Source organism: Gracilinanus agilis, chromosome 2 (genome assembly GCF_016433145.1).
Source record: "Gracilinanus agilis isolate LMUSP501 chromosome 2, AgileGrace, whole genome shotgun sequence".
Lineage (NCBI taxonomy): Eukaryota > Metazoa > Chordata > Mammalia > Didelphimorphia > Didelphidae > Gracilinanus > Gracilinanus agilis.
The window spans coordinates 350612542-350630850 of NC_058131.1; the positions used below are offsets into that span (position 1 = coordinate 350612542).

Genomic DNA, 18309 nt, shown 5'->3' on the forward strand with positions numbered 1-18309 from the left:
GGAGCCCTAGGGTACAGCTGAAGGGAGCTGAGTTCTCTGCAAAGGAGAAAGAGAATCTGAGGGTCCCAGCTACGGATATCATCTCAGACTCTCTCCCACCCACATTAGCGTCAGGGGGCTTCAGTACTTACAAGGCTTTGATGTTATCCGTCACCCCCATTGTGTACTGGGCGTCTGTCTGTGGAGGAAAATCAAGCAGTCTGAGTGTTGTACTCTTCTCCCCAGGGCTGTGGGACCTCCAGAGTCCCTGAAAGCCCAGGCCCCCCAGAACCACAGGTTTTTTCCTCCGACACTCCCCTCTCTTGTCCACCCTCACCATCCCCCAACTATCCATACATAAATACATCTAAGATACTCTTCACTCTGGTTTGGGAAAGAACTAAGAAATCAGGAAGTCAGGAACAGTTAATACTATGGTGTCATGGCATGTAAAACCCAGTGGAATGGCATGTCGGCTACGGGAGGGGATGAGAGCAGGGGAGGGAAAGAACATGAATCATATAACCATAGGAAAATTTTCTTAATCAATAAAATAATAAAATAAAAATACTATGGTGTCATGGGATTGCAGATTTAGAGCCGAAAAGGACCTTCACAAGGTTCAAACCCCTCACTTCATAAAAACCAATGCTCAGGGTAAGCGACTTGCCCAAGGTCATAAAAGTTGTACAAAGAATGGCTGGGATTTGAACCCAGGTCCAGCATCCTTCCCCCTCTACCATGTGCTCCTGAGGGATGGCTGGAAGGCTTTCTAGAATCACAGGCAAGAGGAAGGATAAGGAAGGGAGAAGTCCAACATCTGTGCATTTGGGGACAGATGCCAGAGAGGAAACAAAACTGCTCAGCTCAAGATCTGCTCTGGTTTCCCGTCAACAGGAAGCCCTTCATGCATGAACGGGTGGGACAAAGGCTATGAAGAGAAAATTGTGACCCTCGGGAACGAGGACCTGGACTTCATTGTTTGCCTTTGGAGCCTCATGCCTAACAGGTATCCCGAGGTGCCATATAAATGCCTCGGACACAGCGGGGCTAGATGGCTCAGTGGAGAGACAGGCTCCGGAGACAGAAGAACCTGGGTTTAAATCTGGCCTCAGATACTCCTAGCTGTGTGACCCTGGGCAAGTCTGCATTTAATCTCAATGGCCTAGCCCTTGCCGCTTTTCTACCTTAAAATCAATACTCAGTATCATTTCCAAGATGGAAGGTAAGGGCTTAAAAAAAATTATATATGGAAATAGGTATCAAGTGATAACATTTGTACAACCCAGTGGAATTGCTTGTTGGCTATGGGAGAGGGGAGGGAAAAAAATGAATCACATAAACATGGAAAAATATTTTAAAATATTTTTATATTTTATAAATATAAACAAAAATATAAAAAATTATAAAAATTTCATATATATATATAGATATATATATACATATATATATATATATATGTGAGGCATGCTCCCTATAATGGAGAAAAGAGATGAGACATGTTCTGTGGGTCCTCAGAAAGCAAGATTAGGACTATCAGTGAATAGATATTTCAGGGAAACCTATATTCAGTTCAATCAAATGATCCTAAGAATTCCCTAACAATTAGTTATTCAACAATGGAATGGTCTGTCTTATAAGGCAGTGAGCTTTCCATCATAAAAGGTATTCGAGCAGAAAGGGGATGACAGTTCAAAGATGCTACGGACAGAATTCTTACAAGAGAAAGGAGGTTGAACTAGACAACCTCTAAGTTCTCTTCCAAATCTGAGGATACAAAGAAAGGTAAATCTGGAGCCTGAAGGGCCCTGGGAAGGTTTCTGGTCCAATCTCCTNTCTATATATATATCTATATATATATATATGTGAGGCATGCTCCCTATAATGGAGAAAAGAGATGAGACATGTTCTGTGGGTCCTCAGAAAGCAAGATTAGGACTATCAGTGAATAGATATTTCAGGGAAACCTATATTCAGTTCAATCAAATGATCCTAAGAATTCCCTAACAATTAGTTATTCAACAATGGAATGGTCTGTCTTATAAGGCAGTGAGCTTTCCATCATAAAAGGTATTCGAGCAGAAAGGGGATGACAGTTCAAAGATGCTACGGACAGAATTCTTACAAGAGAAAGGAGGTTGAACTAGACAACCTCTAAGTTCTCTTCCAAATCTGAGGATACAAAGAAAGGTAAATCTGGAGCCTGAAGGGCCCTGGGAAGGTTTCTGGTCCAATCTCCTCATTTTACAGAGGAAGAAACTGAGGCCAGAGACAAATTAAGAGACTTGCTCAAAGACCCCCTGGAGGACAATCTGAAGTCCTAGAGTGGGATCATCCACAGCTGGGTGATCCCAGGGGGAAGAGGCCTGCAGGAAGAGAGGCCAGTCTTGGAGAAGGAAGGCCGAGAGCTGGGTGAGGCTCCCAGGGCAGGAGCTCCTGAGCTGGGCCGGGAGCCAGGGCCAAGGTCGTGAGCCCCGGGCCTCCGCCTTTCACCCCAGATCCGCCCGTGCCCCCCGGCCAGCCCGTGCCCACTCCCAGCATCACAGACGCAGCCGCTCTCGGCCGGAGCCCGCCCTGCCCCGGGGCTCGTGCCCCATCACCTCGGCAATCAGCACCACGATGACCGTGTCCTCCTTCTCCTGGGCGTTCAGCTCCGAGATGAGCGAGTGCAGTGTGTCAGTCAGGTACGAGTGCACCTCCCGCCGGACGCTCGGGATGCCCATCACAATGGACACTGCAGTGGCCCAGGGACGGGGTTTAGGGGCCTCTCCCCTTCCCACCCGGGCCCAGCCCCCCAACAAGTCCTCCTCCGCCCAGCGTCCCTCAGGCTGCCCGCCCGGCCTGGCTACCTCCGGTGCGGCCCTGGCCCACGTGCAGGGCCGGCTGGAGGCTGCTCTCCTTGGACAGCAGGTGAGGCAGATGGTGGAAGACAGTAGGGAGGTGCATCACATGCTTGTGGGTGACGTTCCACAGTTTCAGCTTCGTGTCCTCTGGGATGGTGGGGGGAAGAAAGCCGGCTCAGATGCGGGGCCCCCCATCCCGCCTGGGCCCCCCGGCCTCTCCCCAGGAGCCAACCCCCGGGCCCGGCCTCACCAGACAGGTGGCCCCAGGTCCGGTTGCCGTCCACGTCCCGCAAGGCCTGCTTCTCTGACACGGCCCTCTTGATCTCATCCAGCACCAGGTTCAACTCCTTGGAGCGTTTCAGACTCTCTTGTTCCGCAGCGTGCAGGCGGTCGCGGAGGGCCAAGAACTCCCGCTGGTACACCTCTGCGGAGTCACCTGGGGCAGAGAGGACCCAGGGGCATCAGCAGTGAAGGGCTGCCCTCTCCCAGCTGGAAACTGGGCCCTCACATCTGGAGCCCTCCTGGACTTGGCCTTACTCTGACTGATGCAGGCTTGCAAGGCATTTCCTGGGCATCTCCAGCTCACGTCCAAGCCAGGCTGCGGAGCCGGGTCCCCCTTTCCTACTTCCCTCTATGTGCTGTCCATCCCCCCTCCCACCTCACACCCCCACTGGCATATAAGCTCTCTGAGGGCAGGAACTATCTTATTTGTTGGGATTTGTATTGGCGTTGCTTAGCTCAGTGCCTGGCATACAGAAATCATATAATAAATGCTTATCTACCTAATCATTCACATGTGAACACACTGTTTCGAAAATCAAATGTAAGGGCAGGCACTGGATCATGCTTCTTTTTCTCCCTAGCACAGAATTGAGGGCTTAATAAATGCTTGCTTTTGACTCACTGACCCACCACCCTGAACTTTACCCTACAGCACCTTGTCCAGCTTTGTCTTCAAGTCCCCAGCTCTCTCAGAAAAAAATACATTTTCTTCTCATTTTCATGGAGTTCTTTTTATTTTTAAATATTTAAATTATTCTTTTAAATTATTTTTTAAACCCTTACCTTCCTTCTTAAAATCAATACTGAGGACTGGTTCCAACTCAGAAGAGCTTAAGTAAGGGTTAAGCAATGGGGGTGAAGTGACTTGCCCAAGGTCACACAGAAAGTTTCTGAGATCACATTTGAACCCAGGACCTCCCATCTCTAAGTCTGGCTCTCAATCCACTGAGCTATCCAGGTGGCCTAGCAACTAGTCTTAACCTCCCATACCAATGTAGGAACAGGTGAAAGATTCAATTCAACAAAAGTACCTCTAATATATCACCTCTATGGCACTTCTTGTTCAGTTATGTTAGACTCTTTCTAACCCCATCTGGGGTTTTCTTGGCAGAGATATAAGAGTGATTTACCATTTCCTCCTCCAACTCATTTTAAAGATGAGGAAAATAAGATAGGGGTAAGTGACTTGCCCAGGATCATAAATCTACTAAGTATCTAAGGCTAGATTTGAACTCATAAGATGATTCTTCCTGATTCCAATCCTCTATCACTGCCACACTAGCTTCCCTGTGTGATCCTACAGCAAGTCAGTGCATCTCTGGCTCTATATTTCCTCCTGTGTAAAATGAGAAAGTTGCACTAGAAAACTTCTGAGGTCTTTTAGGTGTGTGACCCTGGACAAGTCACTTAACCCCCATTGCCTAACCACTCTTATGCTTCAGAACCAATACTTAGTATCTATTCTAAGATAGAAACTATGGGCTGGGGAAAAAAAAAAACAAACAAAAAACCACTTCTGAGGACCGTTCTAACTCCAGACTTATGTCTTTATGTTTCTTGGCATCCCATTGCTTAGCATTGTGCTAGGCACATAGTAGGTGCTTAATGAATGTTTATTGATTACTCAAAGCTTCCATTACCTGCTCTAGAAGCCAAGTTACCAAAACAAGAATAAGATTTGTAAGTGCTTTCTATTGTACTGGCAGGATATAGTCTTTACCCAGATAAGTCTAGGAACGGGAAAACTGAGAAGTGAGAGAGAGTGAACAAGTTGGAGCTTCAGGGAAGGCTTCAGGGAGGAAGTGAGTTCCACACAGTGACTTGAAGGAAAATGAGAATTCTGATAAAGGGAAATGAGGATGGAGCTCATTCTAGACTTGTACAAAATCAGAGAGGTGGAAGCTATGTTTATAAAAGGAGCGGTTCGTAATCAAGTTTGGCTGGACAAGAAAATGTTTTAAAGGGAGCAGTGTGAGATGAAGAAAGAACTAGCCTGTGAAGGGGCTTAAATGCCAGTCTGAGGAGGTCTTGGTTTCCTCCCAGAGCCACTGAAGGCTTGTGAGCAGAGGAATGAAAGGTCAAACCATAGTTTAAGGAGATTATTTCAGCGACTGTGAGGAGGATGGAGAGGATTCAAGTTGAGGCAAGGAGAACAGCTGGGAGTTTGTTGCAACAGTCCAGAGAGAGGTGGTGAGGGCTTAAACTGGAACAGGGGCCATATGAGTTGAAAGAAGGGGCTAAAGATGAGAGACGCATGGAGTTAGGACTAAAAATAACTTGGCAACCTTGGCTATGGGAGGGTGAAGGAAAAGCAAGTCAAGGATGACTCTGAGAGGTATCTGAAACCATGATGGCTCCCTCAACAGAAACGCTGAAAGCTGGAGCTGGAAGGTGGACTGATTCGAGTTCTGTTTTGGACACATTGAAAGATTTTTACTGTCTCCTGGATGATTTTCCAAGGATGTGACAAGGTCAAGGCAGTCGATGACAATTCAACATAGCGAGCTTTTATTAGCTTATAATGTAAATCAGTGATTCCCAAAGTGGGCGCCACCGCCCCCTGTTGGGTGCTGCAGCGATCTAGAGAAGCGGTGATGGCCATAGGTGCATTTACCTTTCCTATTAATTGCTATTAAAATTAAAAAAAAATTAATTTCCAGAGGGTTAAGTAATATTTTTTCTGGAAAGGGGGCGGTGGGCCAAAAAAGTTTATCTGATTGGAAGCTGGGAAGGGGCCTAGGAGTTGGAAAGGATGTTAGGAAGAGAATAACAGAACTGGAAAGGCCTTTAGGACATGGGAGTATAAGAACAAGAAGGGCCCTGAGAATAAGGAATGTCAGGGTTGGGATCTCTGAACACATGAAGCCTTGGATGTCACCTACTACAACCCCATAACTTTACAAATGAGGAAACTGAGCTCCAGAGAGGACTTCCTGAAGGTTATATATTAAGTTGATGGTGAAGCAAGTTTCCCAATTCCACATCCATTCATCTTTCCAATGTACCACACCCTTTGATTTTTTTTGGAGGGGGGGTAAAAACAAAAATTATTTTTAACATTATTTTTCAAAAAATATTGAGTTTCCAAATTCTCTCCCTCTCTATTCCAATTTATTTATTTTTTAAAATTCATACTTTCTGTCTTAGATTAACACTAAGTATTGGTTTCAAGGCAGAAGAGCAGTAAGGCCTAGGCAATCTGGGGTTAAATGACTTTCCCAGGGTCACATGGGAGGGTGACCATTTTTGAACCCAGGACCTCCCATCTCCAGACCTGGCTCTCTATCCACTGCACCATCAAGCTGTCCTTCTCTAATTTATTTTTAAAGTTGTTTGATAAAATAAAATATTTTGTGTAGCATTTCTAGACTCTCTGTGATCATTTTGTTAAAAAAAAAATCCAAAGTAAACCATGAAATGTCTTAGTAATCTGATTAAATAAAAGCTTCACTGGACTAGAGGGTTAACTGAGATAGATACATCTTTTAAGACTACAGAGCACATACACTTGGGAACTTTGGGATAATTGGAATCTCTAAGGAAAAAATTTTTTTTTTCATTTTTGAGGGGTAATATGGTGATGGTGAACCTTTTAGAGATGGAGTGCTCTGCCCTGCCCCCCACCCCAAGTGCTGGGCCCTGCCCCACCCCCAGACCACATGCCTTGCCCCACCCATTACCCCACACAGGGGAAGGAGGAAAGGCTCTCATTGGAGCTAGGCAGAGGGGAGGGTGAAGTGAAGAATGTCTTCAGCAAGTGTAGAGAGGGGGAGGGGAGTGGCCCTGAGCACTCTGCTCCCCTCCAGCTCTGCTGCCTGTGAGTTGCCCACCTTACTCTCTGTGTGCTCCCATTAGCTGCTGGGTAGAGGGGCGGGGGATGTGAAAAAATGTCATCAGGTACTGTGGAGAGGTGGGGGGGTGGGGAAGCAGCTCTGCCAGAGTCCCACTGCCTTTCTAGTAATGAACTGAGGGGGAGGGGGAGTGCCCACAAAGAGCATTCTGCATGCCATCTTTGGCACCCAGGCCATAGATTCACCATCACTGGTATAGTGAATAGGGTGCTGAACTTGGATTCAGAAGAACTAGGTTCAAACCCAGGCTCAGACAATTACTAGCTGCATTTAAATCAGAACTGACAAGTCTGAATATTCTCCTCACAGATGCTAGCCTTGGACTTGGATTCAAATCCTAGCCCTGATACTTATCAGATGTATGACACAGTCATTCCTCTAACACTTACTGACTTAGAGCCATGGGGGGGGGGGGAGTGGGGGTTGTTGTGGAAACTAATTTCCTGAATCTCCTTGAGTCTCAATTTCCTCACCAGTAAAGTGAGGATAATAATCCCTAGAGTACTAATCTCCCAGAGTAGCTGGGAGGCTCAAATATGATAATCTAGGTCAAGTGTTTCATAAACTTCACAGTACTATGCTAATTTTCTTCTTATTCCTGTGCCGCTTTTAAAACCCTTCCCGCTCTGGCTCCAGCCCATCTTTCCAGCCTGATCTCACATTATTCCTCTTCATACGCTGTATGATCCAGCCAAATTGGCCAGCTTCCTGTTCCCCAGCTCCCAGATCCCTGACTTTGCACAGGAGGTTCCCCAGTTAATGAGACAACAAATATTTATTAAGCACCTACTGTGTGTGGGGCACAGTCCATACCTCAAGGAGCACAGTCTAATTAATGGAGGAGATAACATGCAAAAACATATATATATTTTTAACATGTATATATATGTAACATGCAAAAACAGTCAAACAAGCTGTACAGTATACAAGAGTGACTGGAAATTATCAGCAGAGTTAAGTCACTGGGGCAGATAGGTGGTTCAGGGGATAGAAAGCAAAACTTGGAGTTAGGAAGTCCTGGGTTCAAATCTAGCTCTGTGAACCTGGACAAGTCACTTAACCCCAATTGCCTAGCCCTTCCTGTTTTTCTATCTAGGAAATATTACTTAGAATTGATTCTAAGATGGAAGGTAAGGGTTTAAAAAAAAAAACAGACAGATGAATCACTGGGCATTAAGGGGGATCTGGAAAGGCTTCCTGTGAGAGATGGGGTTTCAGCTGGAAGCTGAAGGAAGCCTAGTGGTGGAGATGAGAATGGTGACAGAGATTCGGCTTGGGGAACAGCCAGAGAAAGGTGATGAAGTCGGGAGATAAGTGTCTTGTTCCAGGATGTGCAAGGAGGCCGGAGGACCTTATATTTGATTCTGGAGGTGACAGGGAACCACTGGGGTTTCCTGAGGGAATATGGCCAGAGTTTACACTGACTCCTAGGAAGATTAGTTTGACAGAGGAGTGGAGAATGGTCTGCAATGGGATGAGACTTGAAGCCAGTGAAACCAGTCAACAGGTTATTTTTCCAAAAATTCCAAGGCAGAAGAGAGTAAGGGCTACACAATTGGGATTAAGTGACTTTACCAGGGTCACACAGTTGGAAAATATGTGAGGTCAAATTTTAACTCAATGCACCCAATCTCCAAGCCTGGCTCTCTATCTACTGAGTCACAAAGCTGTCTCCAGTTTTGTTGTTGTTGTTGTTGTTGTTGTTGTTTTTTTAAAACCCTTAACTTCTGTGTATTGACTTATAGGTGGAAGATTGGTAAGGGTAGGCAATGGGGGTCAAGTGACTTGCCCAGGGTCACACAGCTGGGAAGTGTCTGAGGCCGGATTTGTGTCTCCAGTTTTGACTCTTTTCTTTCTCTTTAAAAAAAAGTTTTTTTTCTTTATCTTATTCCTTCTTTTCTTTTTCTTTCTTTTTTTTTAAACCTTAACCTTCTGTCTAGAATCAATACTAAGTATGGGTTCCAAGGTAGAAGTGCACTAAGGGTTGGGCAAGAGGGGATTAAATGACTTGCCCAGCGAAACACAGCTAGGAAGTGTCTGAGGTCATACTTGAATCCAGGATCTCCCATCTCCAAGCCTGGCTCTCCATCCACTGAGCCACTTAGCTGCCCCTGAATTTAATTTTCTTGGTATAAGTTGTTTCTCCATTAGATTTCAAGGTCCTTTATATAAGTTCTTGCCTTTTCTGTATTAAAAATAGTAAGCACTGAAGACATACCTGTCAATTTCCCCTCCCACCCAGGAGAATGTAAGCTCCTTGAGGGCAGGCACTATTTCATGTCTGTTTTTTTATCCTCAGAGCCCAGCAGAGCATCCTCCTGATGGTCGACATGCCCCTTCTTAGTGTCCCTTCTAAGACAAAAGGTAAGGTTTTGGGGGGCAGCTGGGTAGTTCAGAGGATAGAGAGCCAGGCCTAGAGATGGGAGGTCCTGTGTTCAAATCTGATCTCAGACACTTCCTAGCTGTGTGACCCTGGGCTAGTCACTTAACTCCCAATGCCTAGTCCTTACTGCCTTCTGTCTTGGAACCATTAGGCAGTCATGATTCCAAGAGGGAAAGTAAGGTTTAAAAAAAAAAAAGATCTAGGTTTAAATCCCTCCTTTGACAGTTATTAGCTGTGTGCCCACAGGAAAGAAACTTAAACTGAGACTCATTTTTCTCCTCTGTAAAATGGGGAAAATAATAGCTGGTAGGCCAGATGCACACCGGCCCATTAGGAAGATCAATTGGACAGCTGAGTGCCAAGCTCACACAGATGTTATGGGGATCAGATAAAACAATATAGCAAAGCCCTCTGGGAAATTTTAAAGCATTTTTATGTGTTGTCATTATTTGGATAAAGGGAGGTGGGGGGGGGCAGTATTCAAGTTCAAGGAATTCATTTTTTTCTCCTAAAAAAGATGGATAGTGTTCTATCCACTGTGCTACCTAGCTCCCTAGAAAAGCTTTTTTAAAGTATAAAATGCTGGTGGAAAAGAGAGACACAAGATATTCAGGATGAGTATTATGCCCCTTACGTGTGCTCAGAGGGTCAAATTAAATTATATGTGATAGGGTATTAGCCAGCACAGTCAAAAGAGCGCCAGACCTGGACTTGGGTTCAAATCTGATCTTGGACACTTCCTAGCAGTGTGACCCTGGGCAAGTCACTTAATCCTTACTGCCTAGCCTTTACTGTTCTGCCCTAGAACTGATACTAAGGCAGAAGGTAAGGGTTTTAAAAATATATGTGTAAAGTGCTAACTGCCCTATAAACACCAGCTCTTATCATGATTACTGAAGCTGAAGAGAAGATTGAGCTTTCCAAAGGGCAGTTCTGGGGTCCCCAAAGTTGCCCCCATGCTGCTCCCTTCTCCCTAAGAGAGCCTCAGTCCATCCACCCCAAAGCCTGCACGGATCAGGCACAAAGGCCTGAAGGATAATCGGACTTTTATTGGGGAGAAGGGGGCTATGGGTATGGCGTATCATACCCATTACCACGCTTATCCGCAGCGTAGCAAAGAGCCGGAACAGAGAAAGCACTAGATTTGAATCCTGGTTCTGCCTCTTCTTTATTACTGCTGTGACCCTGGGCTTTGTTTTCCTCATTTGTAAAATGAAGGGGTGGAAGCAGATGGTTTCTCAGAGTCCTTGCCACCTCTAAGTCTATGATCATATGATGTCCTGGTTCCTTTTACTTAATTGTTTTTTCTTTATTAAAAAGGAAGCTGCATAGCATTGGACCCAGCAGTATCACTACTGGTTCTGTCTCCCAAAGAGATCAGAGAAAGGGGGAAAGGGCCTACTTGTACAGAAATAGTTCTAGCAGCTCTTCTTGCAGTGGCAAATATTTGGAAACTGAGGAGTTGCCCATCATTTGGGGAAATGGATGAACAAGTTGTGGTGTGCGGTTGTAATGGAATACTACTGCATCATAAAAAACGACAAAGGATGAATTCAGAAAAACCTAGAAAGACATATGAACTGATGCAAAAGTGAAATAAGCAGAAGAGAGTATCCACGTGACTAGATTGGGAGCCAGGCCAGGAGACAAAAGGTCTTGGGTTCAAATTTGACCTCAGATACTTCCTAGCTGTATGACTCTGGGCAAGTCACTTGATCCCCATTGCTCTTATGCTTGGAATTGATACTTTGTATCTACTCTAAGAGAAAAGGGAAATATTTTTAATTAATTAATTTGAATTCAAATATGGCCTCAGACACTTCTCCTAGCTGTGTGATCCTGGGCAAGTCACTTAACCTCAACTGCCTAGTCCTTACTACTCTTCTGCTTTGGAATCAATACTAGGTATTGATTCTAAGACAGAAAGTAAGGATTCAAAAAAAAGTGAAGTGAGCAGAACCAGTGTATACAGTAATGGAAATATTGTACAATGATCAACTGTGAAAAACCAAACTATTATCAGCAAGAAAAGATTCCAAATGACTTCAGGGGACTCGTGATAAAAAACACTATCCATAGCCAAAGAAGGAACTGTTGACATACTTTGATCTGCTATTAGATTCCATCTTCACTTTGTGTCCTTGATGAGTTTTTTATTGTATGTGTGACATGTGCCTCCCGTCATGGTATGAGTGATATAGAAATACATATTGCATGAAAGCACTGGTATAATCTATATCAAACTCTTTATAGGTGAAGGGAGGGTGGAAGAGAGAGAATCTGAATTGAAATATCAGAAAACAATTGTCAAATATTGTTTCTACATGTATTTGACCAAAAAAAAGTTTTTTAAGTTATGCAAAAAAAGAGAAAAAGAAAAAGAAAGCCTTACTGGAAGGAAGAATATGCCTGGAAATGACTGTAACCATTAAAAAATTTTTTTAAATTAATCTGCTATGTGGTAAAAGGTAGAAGGGAGGGTGGAAAGAAGGGTGATGCAGACCCCTAATTCCAGAGGACCAGATTTTAAAAGGGGGGAGGATGGGGAAGGGGACATCACAGGAAACATTAACAGAGGGTCTTAAGGGAAAAGTTGCTGATCCCAGCCAACCTCTCTGAACATCCTGTTTTGCTGCATCTGTTGAATGTTTTCATTTCTTGTTTTAAGGGACTAAGCAATAAAAATTCCTTTTTTTTTTAGCCTCAGTTCAGACAGGCAGATGGGAGGAACTTTTAAACAATAATAACTAAAATTAATGTAGCACTTTAGAGCTTATAAAGATACATTAATTTGACCTACACAACATCTCTATGAAATAGAGGTACTGTTATCCTCATTTTATAGGTGAGGAAATTGAGGCTGAGTGAAGTTACCCAACTTTCCCCAGGGTCACATAGCTAGCAAGTACCTGAAGCAGGATGCAAATTCAGATCTTCTTTATTCCAATTCTGGCATCACCTAGCCATCTTTCCTTTTTTTTTTTCTCCTGGGCCTATATTCCCCTGGCCACTGCAGATGGGGCCACAAGCAACTGGCCAAGGCATCTAAGTCAACAAAACAAAGTCAAAGAGTCAATTTCCCTTGGCCAGTCACAGAATGAAGCCTGAACTTTTGACTGTGTAGGGGAGAATCCAATCCTAAATCACAGCCCCCAAAATCCCATACCCTGGGCCAAGGTGTTAATCATCAACTATTGAGGGGCCTCTCTAGGCTATTTCCTCTCCCCCTAGTCTACAAAGATCTTATAACAGCTAAATTCAGTGGCCTTCTCTCAGTCCTCATTCTTCTAGACTTTTCAATCCTCCCTCTTCCCTGGGGCTTCTGGTGACTCTGCTCTCTTCCTATCTTCTCAGGCACATTTGTAGGATTAACACCTGTGTGCCACCCTACCATGTGCTCTGGATTGGTGCTATTCTCTTTTAATACTCAGTTTCCTTGATTTCTGTAGTACCCAATGACAACTATTATCTCATACAGTTATCTACCTAGTTCAAATCTTCATCACTTCTCTCTCTGAGACTAGCACAAGAACCTCCTGATTGGCTTCTCTAACACAAGGTTCTTCCCTCTCCCATCCTTTCTGTAAACAAGAGCCAAATTAATCTTTTTTAAAAATATTTTTTTGGGAGGCAGCTGGGTGGCTCAGTGGATTGAGAGTCAGGCCTAGAGATGGGAGGTCCTAGGTTCAGATTCAGCCTCAGATGCTTCCCAGCCATGTGACCCTGGGCAAGTCACTTGACTCCCATTGCCTACCTTTACCACTCTTCTGCCTTGGAACCAATACACAGTATTGACTCCAAGACAGACAGTAAGGGTTTAAAAAAACAAAACCTTAAAAATATTTTTTCCCTCAATTACATGGGGAGGGGGGAATAATTTTTAACTATTTATTTTTAAAGTTTGAATCAAATTCTCCCCTTTCCTCCCTTTTCTCCTTTCTCCCTTGATGGCAAGAAATCTAATATAGATTTCACATGTGCAATAATATAAAACATTCTTTCATATTAATCATTTGGTAGAAGAGAACTGGAACAAACAGATTTAGGACATTTTTTTAATGTACCTTGGTTTCTTTATCTGAAAACTGTTCCTATCCTTTGATCATTTGTCATTTGGGGAATGATTTGTATTCTTATAAATTGACTCATTTTTCCATATCCAAAGTCATCTTCTTTAAAGTAGAAGTCTGATCATCACTTAAGAAGTCTCAGTGACTTCCTATCTCCCAAGAGGACATAATGTAAATTCTTCATAATCTGACTCCAATCTCCCCTCTCTTCTCTCTGTCTCTCCCCGCTTCCCCTCTCTCCCTCTTTTATTTCTTTCTCTTCTCTCTCTGCCCTGCCCCAGTTTCCCAGTACTTCCCTTCATACATTCTACATTCCAGCCACTGCACCAGCCATGCCATACATGACATTCCATTCTCCACCTTTGCCCTTGCATCAGGTGTCCCACAGTCACTCTTGTGCTCTCTCTTCTCCTCTGTCCTTTCAAGGCCAAGTTCTGGGGTGATGTTATAATGATTCTCTTTCTGCACTAAATAACTTTACTTTGTGAATTTGTTTATTTATTGACATGTTGTTTCCCCTCAGGAGAAATGCAAGCTTCTTGAGAGTAGGTGCAGTTTCATTTTTGTCTTTCTGTATCCCCAGAGAGGGCCTAGCATAGTGCCTAGGGCACAACAGGCTCTTGGTAAATGCTGACTCTGCAGTGAAGGTCCTGGTGCAGTGTAATGGGAGATAGTAGGAATTCAGGGGCTTTGGGTTGTACCTCTCTATGTTGTATATTAAGGTATAAAACACTGTCAGAACTGGAAGGGGCCTAGGTGATAATCTAGTCTCTTATTTTACAGAAGGGGAAACTAAAGTTCAGAGAAGCTAACAGATGTGACTAATGGCTTACAAATAATAAGAAATAGGGGAAAGATTTGAATCTAGGTCTCCTAATGGAATCTAGGACTTTTCCCACTTTTCCATGTTGAAATTAATTACCTGCGGTTGGTTTTTCTTATCCCTCTACTAAATTGCAAGATCCATGAGTGTGTTTTGTCTAAATTCTGTATCTTCCCCAAGGCCCTGCAAATTGTTTTGCTCATATAGGCACTTAAATGTTTGTTGAATGAATAGATGTTTGTATTTCCCAGGGTTGCATATGGGTACAAGATTAAGTACTGTACTGCTATGGACACAGTACATCAAAGAAGAGATTTTCAAAGTGATATTTGGTGAATCTCACAGATTCATCTGCCAAAGACCGGAGGACCTAACAGACATTGACCCCTGTCCTGGGCTACTTCACAATCACATGCTATGGGTCAACAAGATGGAAGAGTGTAGTGTGTAGCTCAGTGAGACCCATCTCTACTGTCTGGGACATGGCTCAGAGTGTGTTGGCAAAGCTTTTGTGACTGAGGGTTAACCTCGGTTGGTATGATTAGAAGGCAGGCCTTCATCTTTGGTCAAGGAACCCCAACTGCTTGCTAGAACTGACCCCTAGAGAAGTCAAAGGACCTGGTCTTAGATACTTAGTAGCTGTGTAATCCTGGGCAAGTTACTTAATTTCTCTGGACCTCAGTTTCCTGAAAGTAAAATGGGGCATTGCACTTAATGATCTCTAAGGTCTTGGTGCCTTTTCAGCTCAAAATCCAGGATCCTATAGCTTCAGAGGCATAATTAGTCCAAGCTGGACAACAAAGACATCAAGGGCAAGCTAGCTTCTAAAGGAAGGAGAAACTGGCACAGAGAATTATCCTGGAAGAGCTGATAGGGTGCTGGTCTTGGGAATATCTGGGTTTGAATCTGACCTCTGACAAGTGCTAGTTAAATGATCATGGGCAGATTGCTTAACCTCTATGGCCTTCAGTTTTTTCTTCTGTAAAATGGGGACAATCAAATATGTACAATAACAATTTCACAGGGTTGTTGAGTATGGAGTGAGATAAAGTATATGATGTACCTTAATTATGAACTTTGAGGTATGATACAAATACCAGTTTTTTATTGTTGTTGTTGTTATCATTATTATTATATAACTTGAGCATAGCACAGATCACAGAATCTTCCAAAGGCATTCTGGATCCTATCAACCCTGGTTCTTCTTTTGGACTGTGCTTCACCCCTGGAGGGGAACGGGGTGGAGGCAGACATATACACATACACACGCACACATACAACACACAGAGGAATGAATCAGTACTTTGTTCCAATTAGAATTTGTTTTTCTTCTACTCCTTTCTGGCCCCTTTCCCTCTCAAGTAAACATAGTCTTGGCCACAGGTCCCTCCCAGAACAGCCTCACAAATACTGTAAACTACAAAGGCTATCATTAATGTAATTTAAGTTTTTCCATCACAATACCCCAATGAGGTGGGTAATCAATCCCTAAGCATTTATAAATCACCTACTCATGTTTGTAGGTAGTGCAAGTCCTGTTATTCCCATTTTAAAGAGAAGAAAGCAAAGGCTCAGAGAGGGGTCAGAGATTTATAGTCAGAAGGGTCCTTGGCTCCTCTCTTTATAGATGAGGAAATGCAGGCACTGCTAAGACATTAAAGCCTTTCATAACCTGCTACTTTCCAGGCTTCTAACACCTTATTCCCTGCTCTAAGAACTATATTCTGCAATTCAATGACAATGTCCTCCTTGCTTTTTCTCTCCTGGGACACTCCCAACCCTTGGCTGTCCTCCATGCCTGGAATGTTCTCCCTCCTCATCTCTGCCTCCTGGCTTCCTTCAAGTCTCAGCTAAAATCTTGCCTTCTGCAAGAAGTTTCTGGTTCCTCTTAATGCGAACACCTTCCCTCTGAGATGACCTCCAATTTTTCTGTATATATCTTGGTTTGATATAGTTGCTAGCATGTTCTTTCCCTCATGAAAGCTCACTAAGGATGAGGACTCTTTTTGCCTTTTTATATATCCTCAGCACTTAACACATTTTTGTTGTCCAACTCTTTGTGATGCCATTGGGAGTTTCCTGGAAAAAGATAATGGAGTGGTTTGCCTTCTCCAGCTCATTTTACACAGGAGGAAACTGAGACAAACAGGGTTAAGTGACTTACCCAGGGTCACATAGCTAGTGTCTGAGGCCAAATTTGAACACATGAAGATAAGTGCTCCTAATTCAAAACCCAGCACTTTATGCACTCTGCTGCCTATCTGCCCACTTAGCATAGAGTAGGGACTTGGAAAATGCTTGTTGACTTGACTTGTGAAATTACTTGCTAAGGATCCTGTAGTTACTGAGCATCCTATGTTTTCCTGATTCTATAACCCACATTTTAACTATAACTTCACTCCTCAGAGAAAGGAATTGGCCAAGGTCTGGGTTAAATTGCACGTGAATACTGGTTTGGAGACCTCTGACTCCCTGCCACTGCCAAGAAGGACTGGGCTGACAGGTAGTGAGTAGTAACAACCAGGAGATTAAGGGGCTGAGAGAGGATGAGCCACATGGCAAGAGGATGGAGGAAATTAATTAATTAAATAAAGACATTTTAAAGCAAAAAAAAAAAAAATGGAAATAGGTCTTGATCAATGACACATGTAAAACCCAGTGGAATTGCACATTGGCTATAGGAGGGGGATGGGAGGAGGGGAGAGAAAGAACATGATTCATGTAACCATGGAAAAAATATTCTAAATTAATTAATTAAATAAAAAATTTTTAGGGGAAGAGGATGGAGGAACAGTAGAGGTGAACCACAGAGAATCAGAGGAAGCTGTTTCCCTGGAGGGGGAGACCTTGGTTCCTATGACCCACATAAGATGTTGCCAAAGGGAGGCATTTGGGTGGTTCAGTGGGTTGAGAGCCAGGCCCAGAAATAGGAAGTCCTGGGTTCAAATCTGGCCTCAGACACTTCCTAGCTGTGTGACCCTGGGCAAGTCACTTAACCCCCATTGCCTAGCCCTTACCACTCTTCTGCCTGAGAACCAATACACAGTAGTGATTCTAGGATGGAAGGTAAGGATTAAAAAAAAAACACAATAGATGATGCCTTGGCAACTGGATTCTGGAGAATCACCCTGAACAGAGAGGTAAATACAGACTAAGTCAGCAGGGGCAGGGGCACTAATGCCCCTCTTTTCTGTTTTCCCCAAGAAAAAAATTAGATTATGATGCCACACAGACTTCCATCCCTTGAATATATTCACTCATGTACACACCTATATGTGAGTGCTCAAGGGAGCACGTGCACATGCACATGAGGCTTGTGACCATCGCATACACCTGGTCCTCAAATTCTGTCCAGCCCTGGAGCTACACTAACAAGGGATCATCTGAAATGCACCTCTTGCAGAGAGGGGGCCCCAGCCTCTCCAGGCAGCCTGGGAGGCTCAGAGGGTTTTTCTGGCAGAACTGCCTTTGTTCCCCTTCTCTTTTATGACAAAGGATGGTTCTTTGCCTAGAGGAGGGAGAGGGGAGTATTTTGGGAAACAAAAGAGACATAAAGACAAAAGGGGTCAATAAAACTTGAAATCACAATAACAGTATTCTCCCACAACCCGCATGCCTCTTGGCCTCTCAGTACTCCAGGTGAGTCAGGCCCAGAAAGTAGTGTACAGATGAGGAACCTAAGCTTCGCAAAGACAAAATGTCAAAAGTCTAGTAGGCCGGGGTTGGGGCAGCTGGGTAGCTCAGTGGATTGAGAGTCAGGCCTAGAGATGGGAGGTCCTAGGTTCAAGTCTGGCCTCAGCCACTTCCCAGCTGTGTGACCCTGGGCAAGTCACTTGACCCCCATTGCCTACCCTTACCACTCTTCCACCAAGGAGCCAATACACAGAAGTTAAGGGTTTAAAAAAAATTAAAAAAAAAAAAAAAAGTCTAGTGGGCCAAAGTCTAGTAGGCCGGAAGATAGAGAGCCAAGCCGAGAGATGGGAGGTCCTGGGTTCAAATCTGGCCTCAGACACTTCCTGGCTGTGTGACCCTGGGGAAGTCACTTCACCCCCACTGCCTAGCCCTGACCACTCTTATG

At 44.0% G+C, this 18309-nt stretch overlaps 1 protein-coding gene across 1 annotated transcript in view; it reads right to left on the minus strand.

Moving 5' to 3' along the window:
• Positions 1 to 18309, minus strand: part of MGAT4B (alpha-1,3-mannosyl-glycoprotein 4-beta-N-acetylglucosaminyltransferase B) — a 101898-nt gene that overhangs the window by 13080 nt on the left and 70509 nt on the right. The window contains exons 4-7 of the mRNA XM_044659812.1: positions 3073 to 3258; positions 2829 to 2969; positions 2580 to 2713; positions 132 to 178 (exon numbers count right to left, since the gene is read on the minus strand). Of these exons, the coding sequence (XP_044515747.1) occupies positions 132 to 178; positions 2580 to 2713; positions 2829 to 2969; positions 3073 to 3258 (508 nt within the window). The remainder of the gene's footprint in view (positions 1 to 131; positions 179 to 2579; positions 2714 to 2828; positions 2970 to 3072; positions 3259 to 18309) is intronic.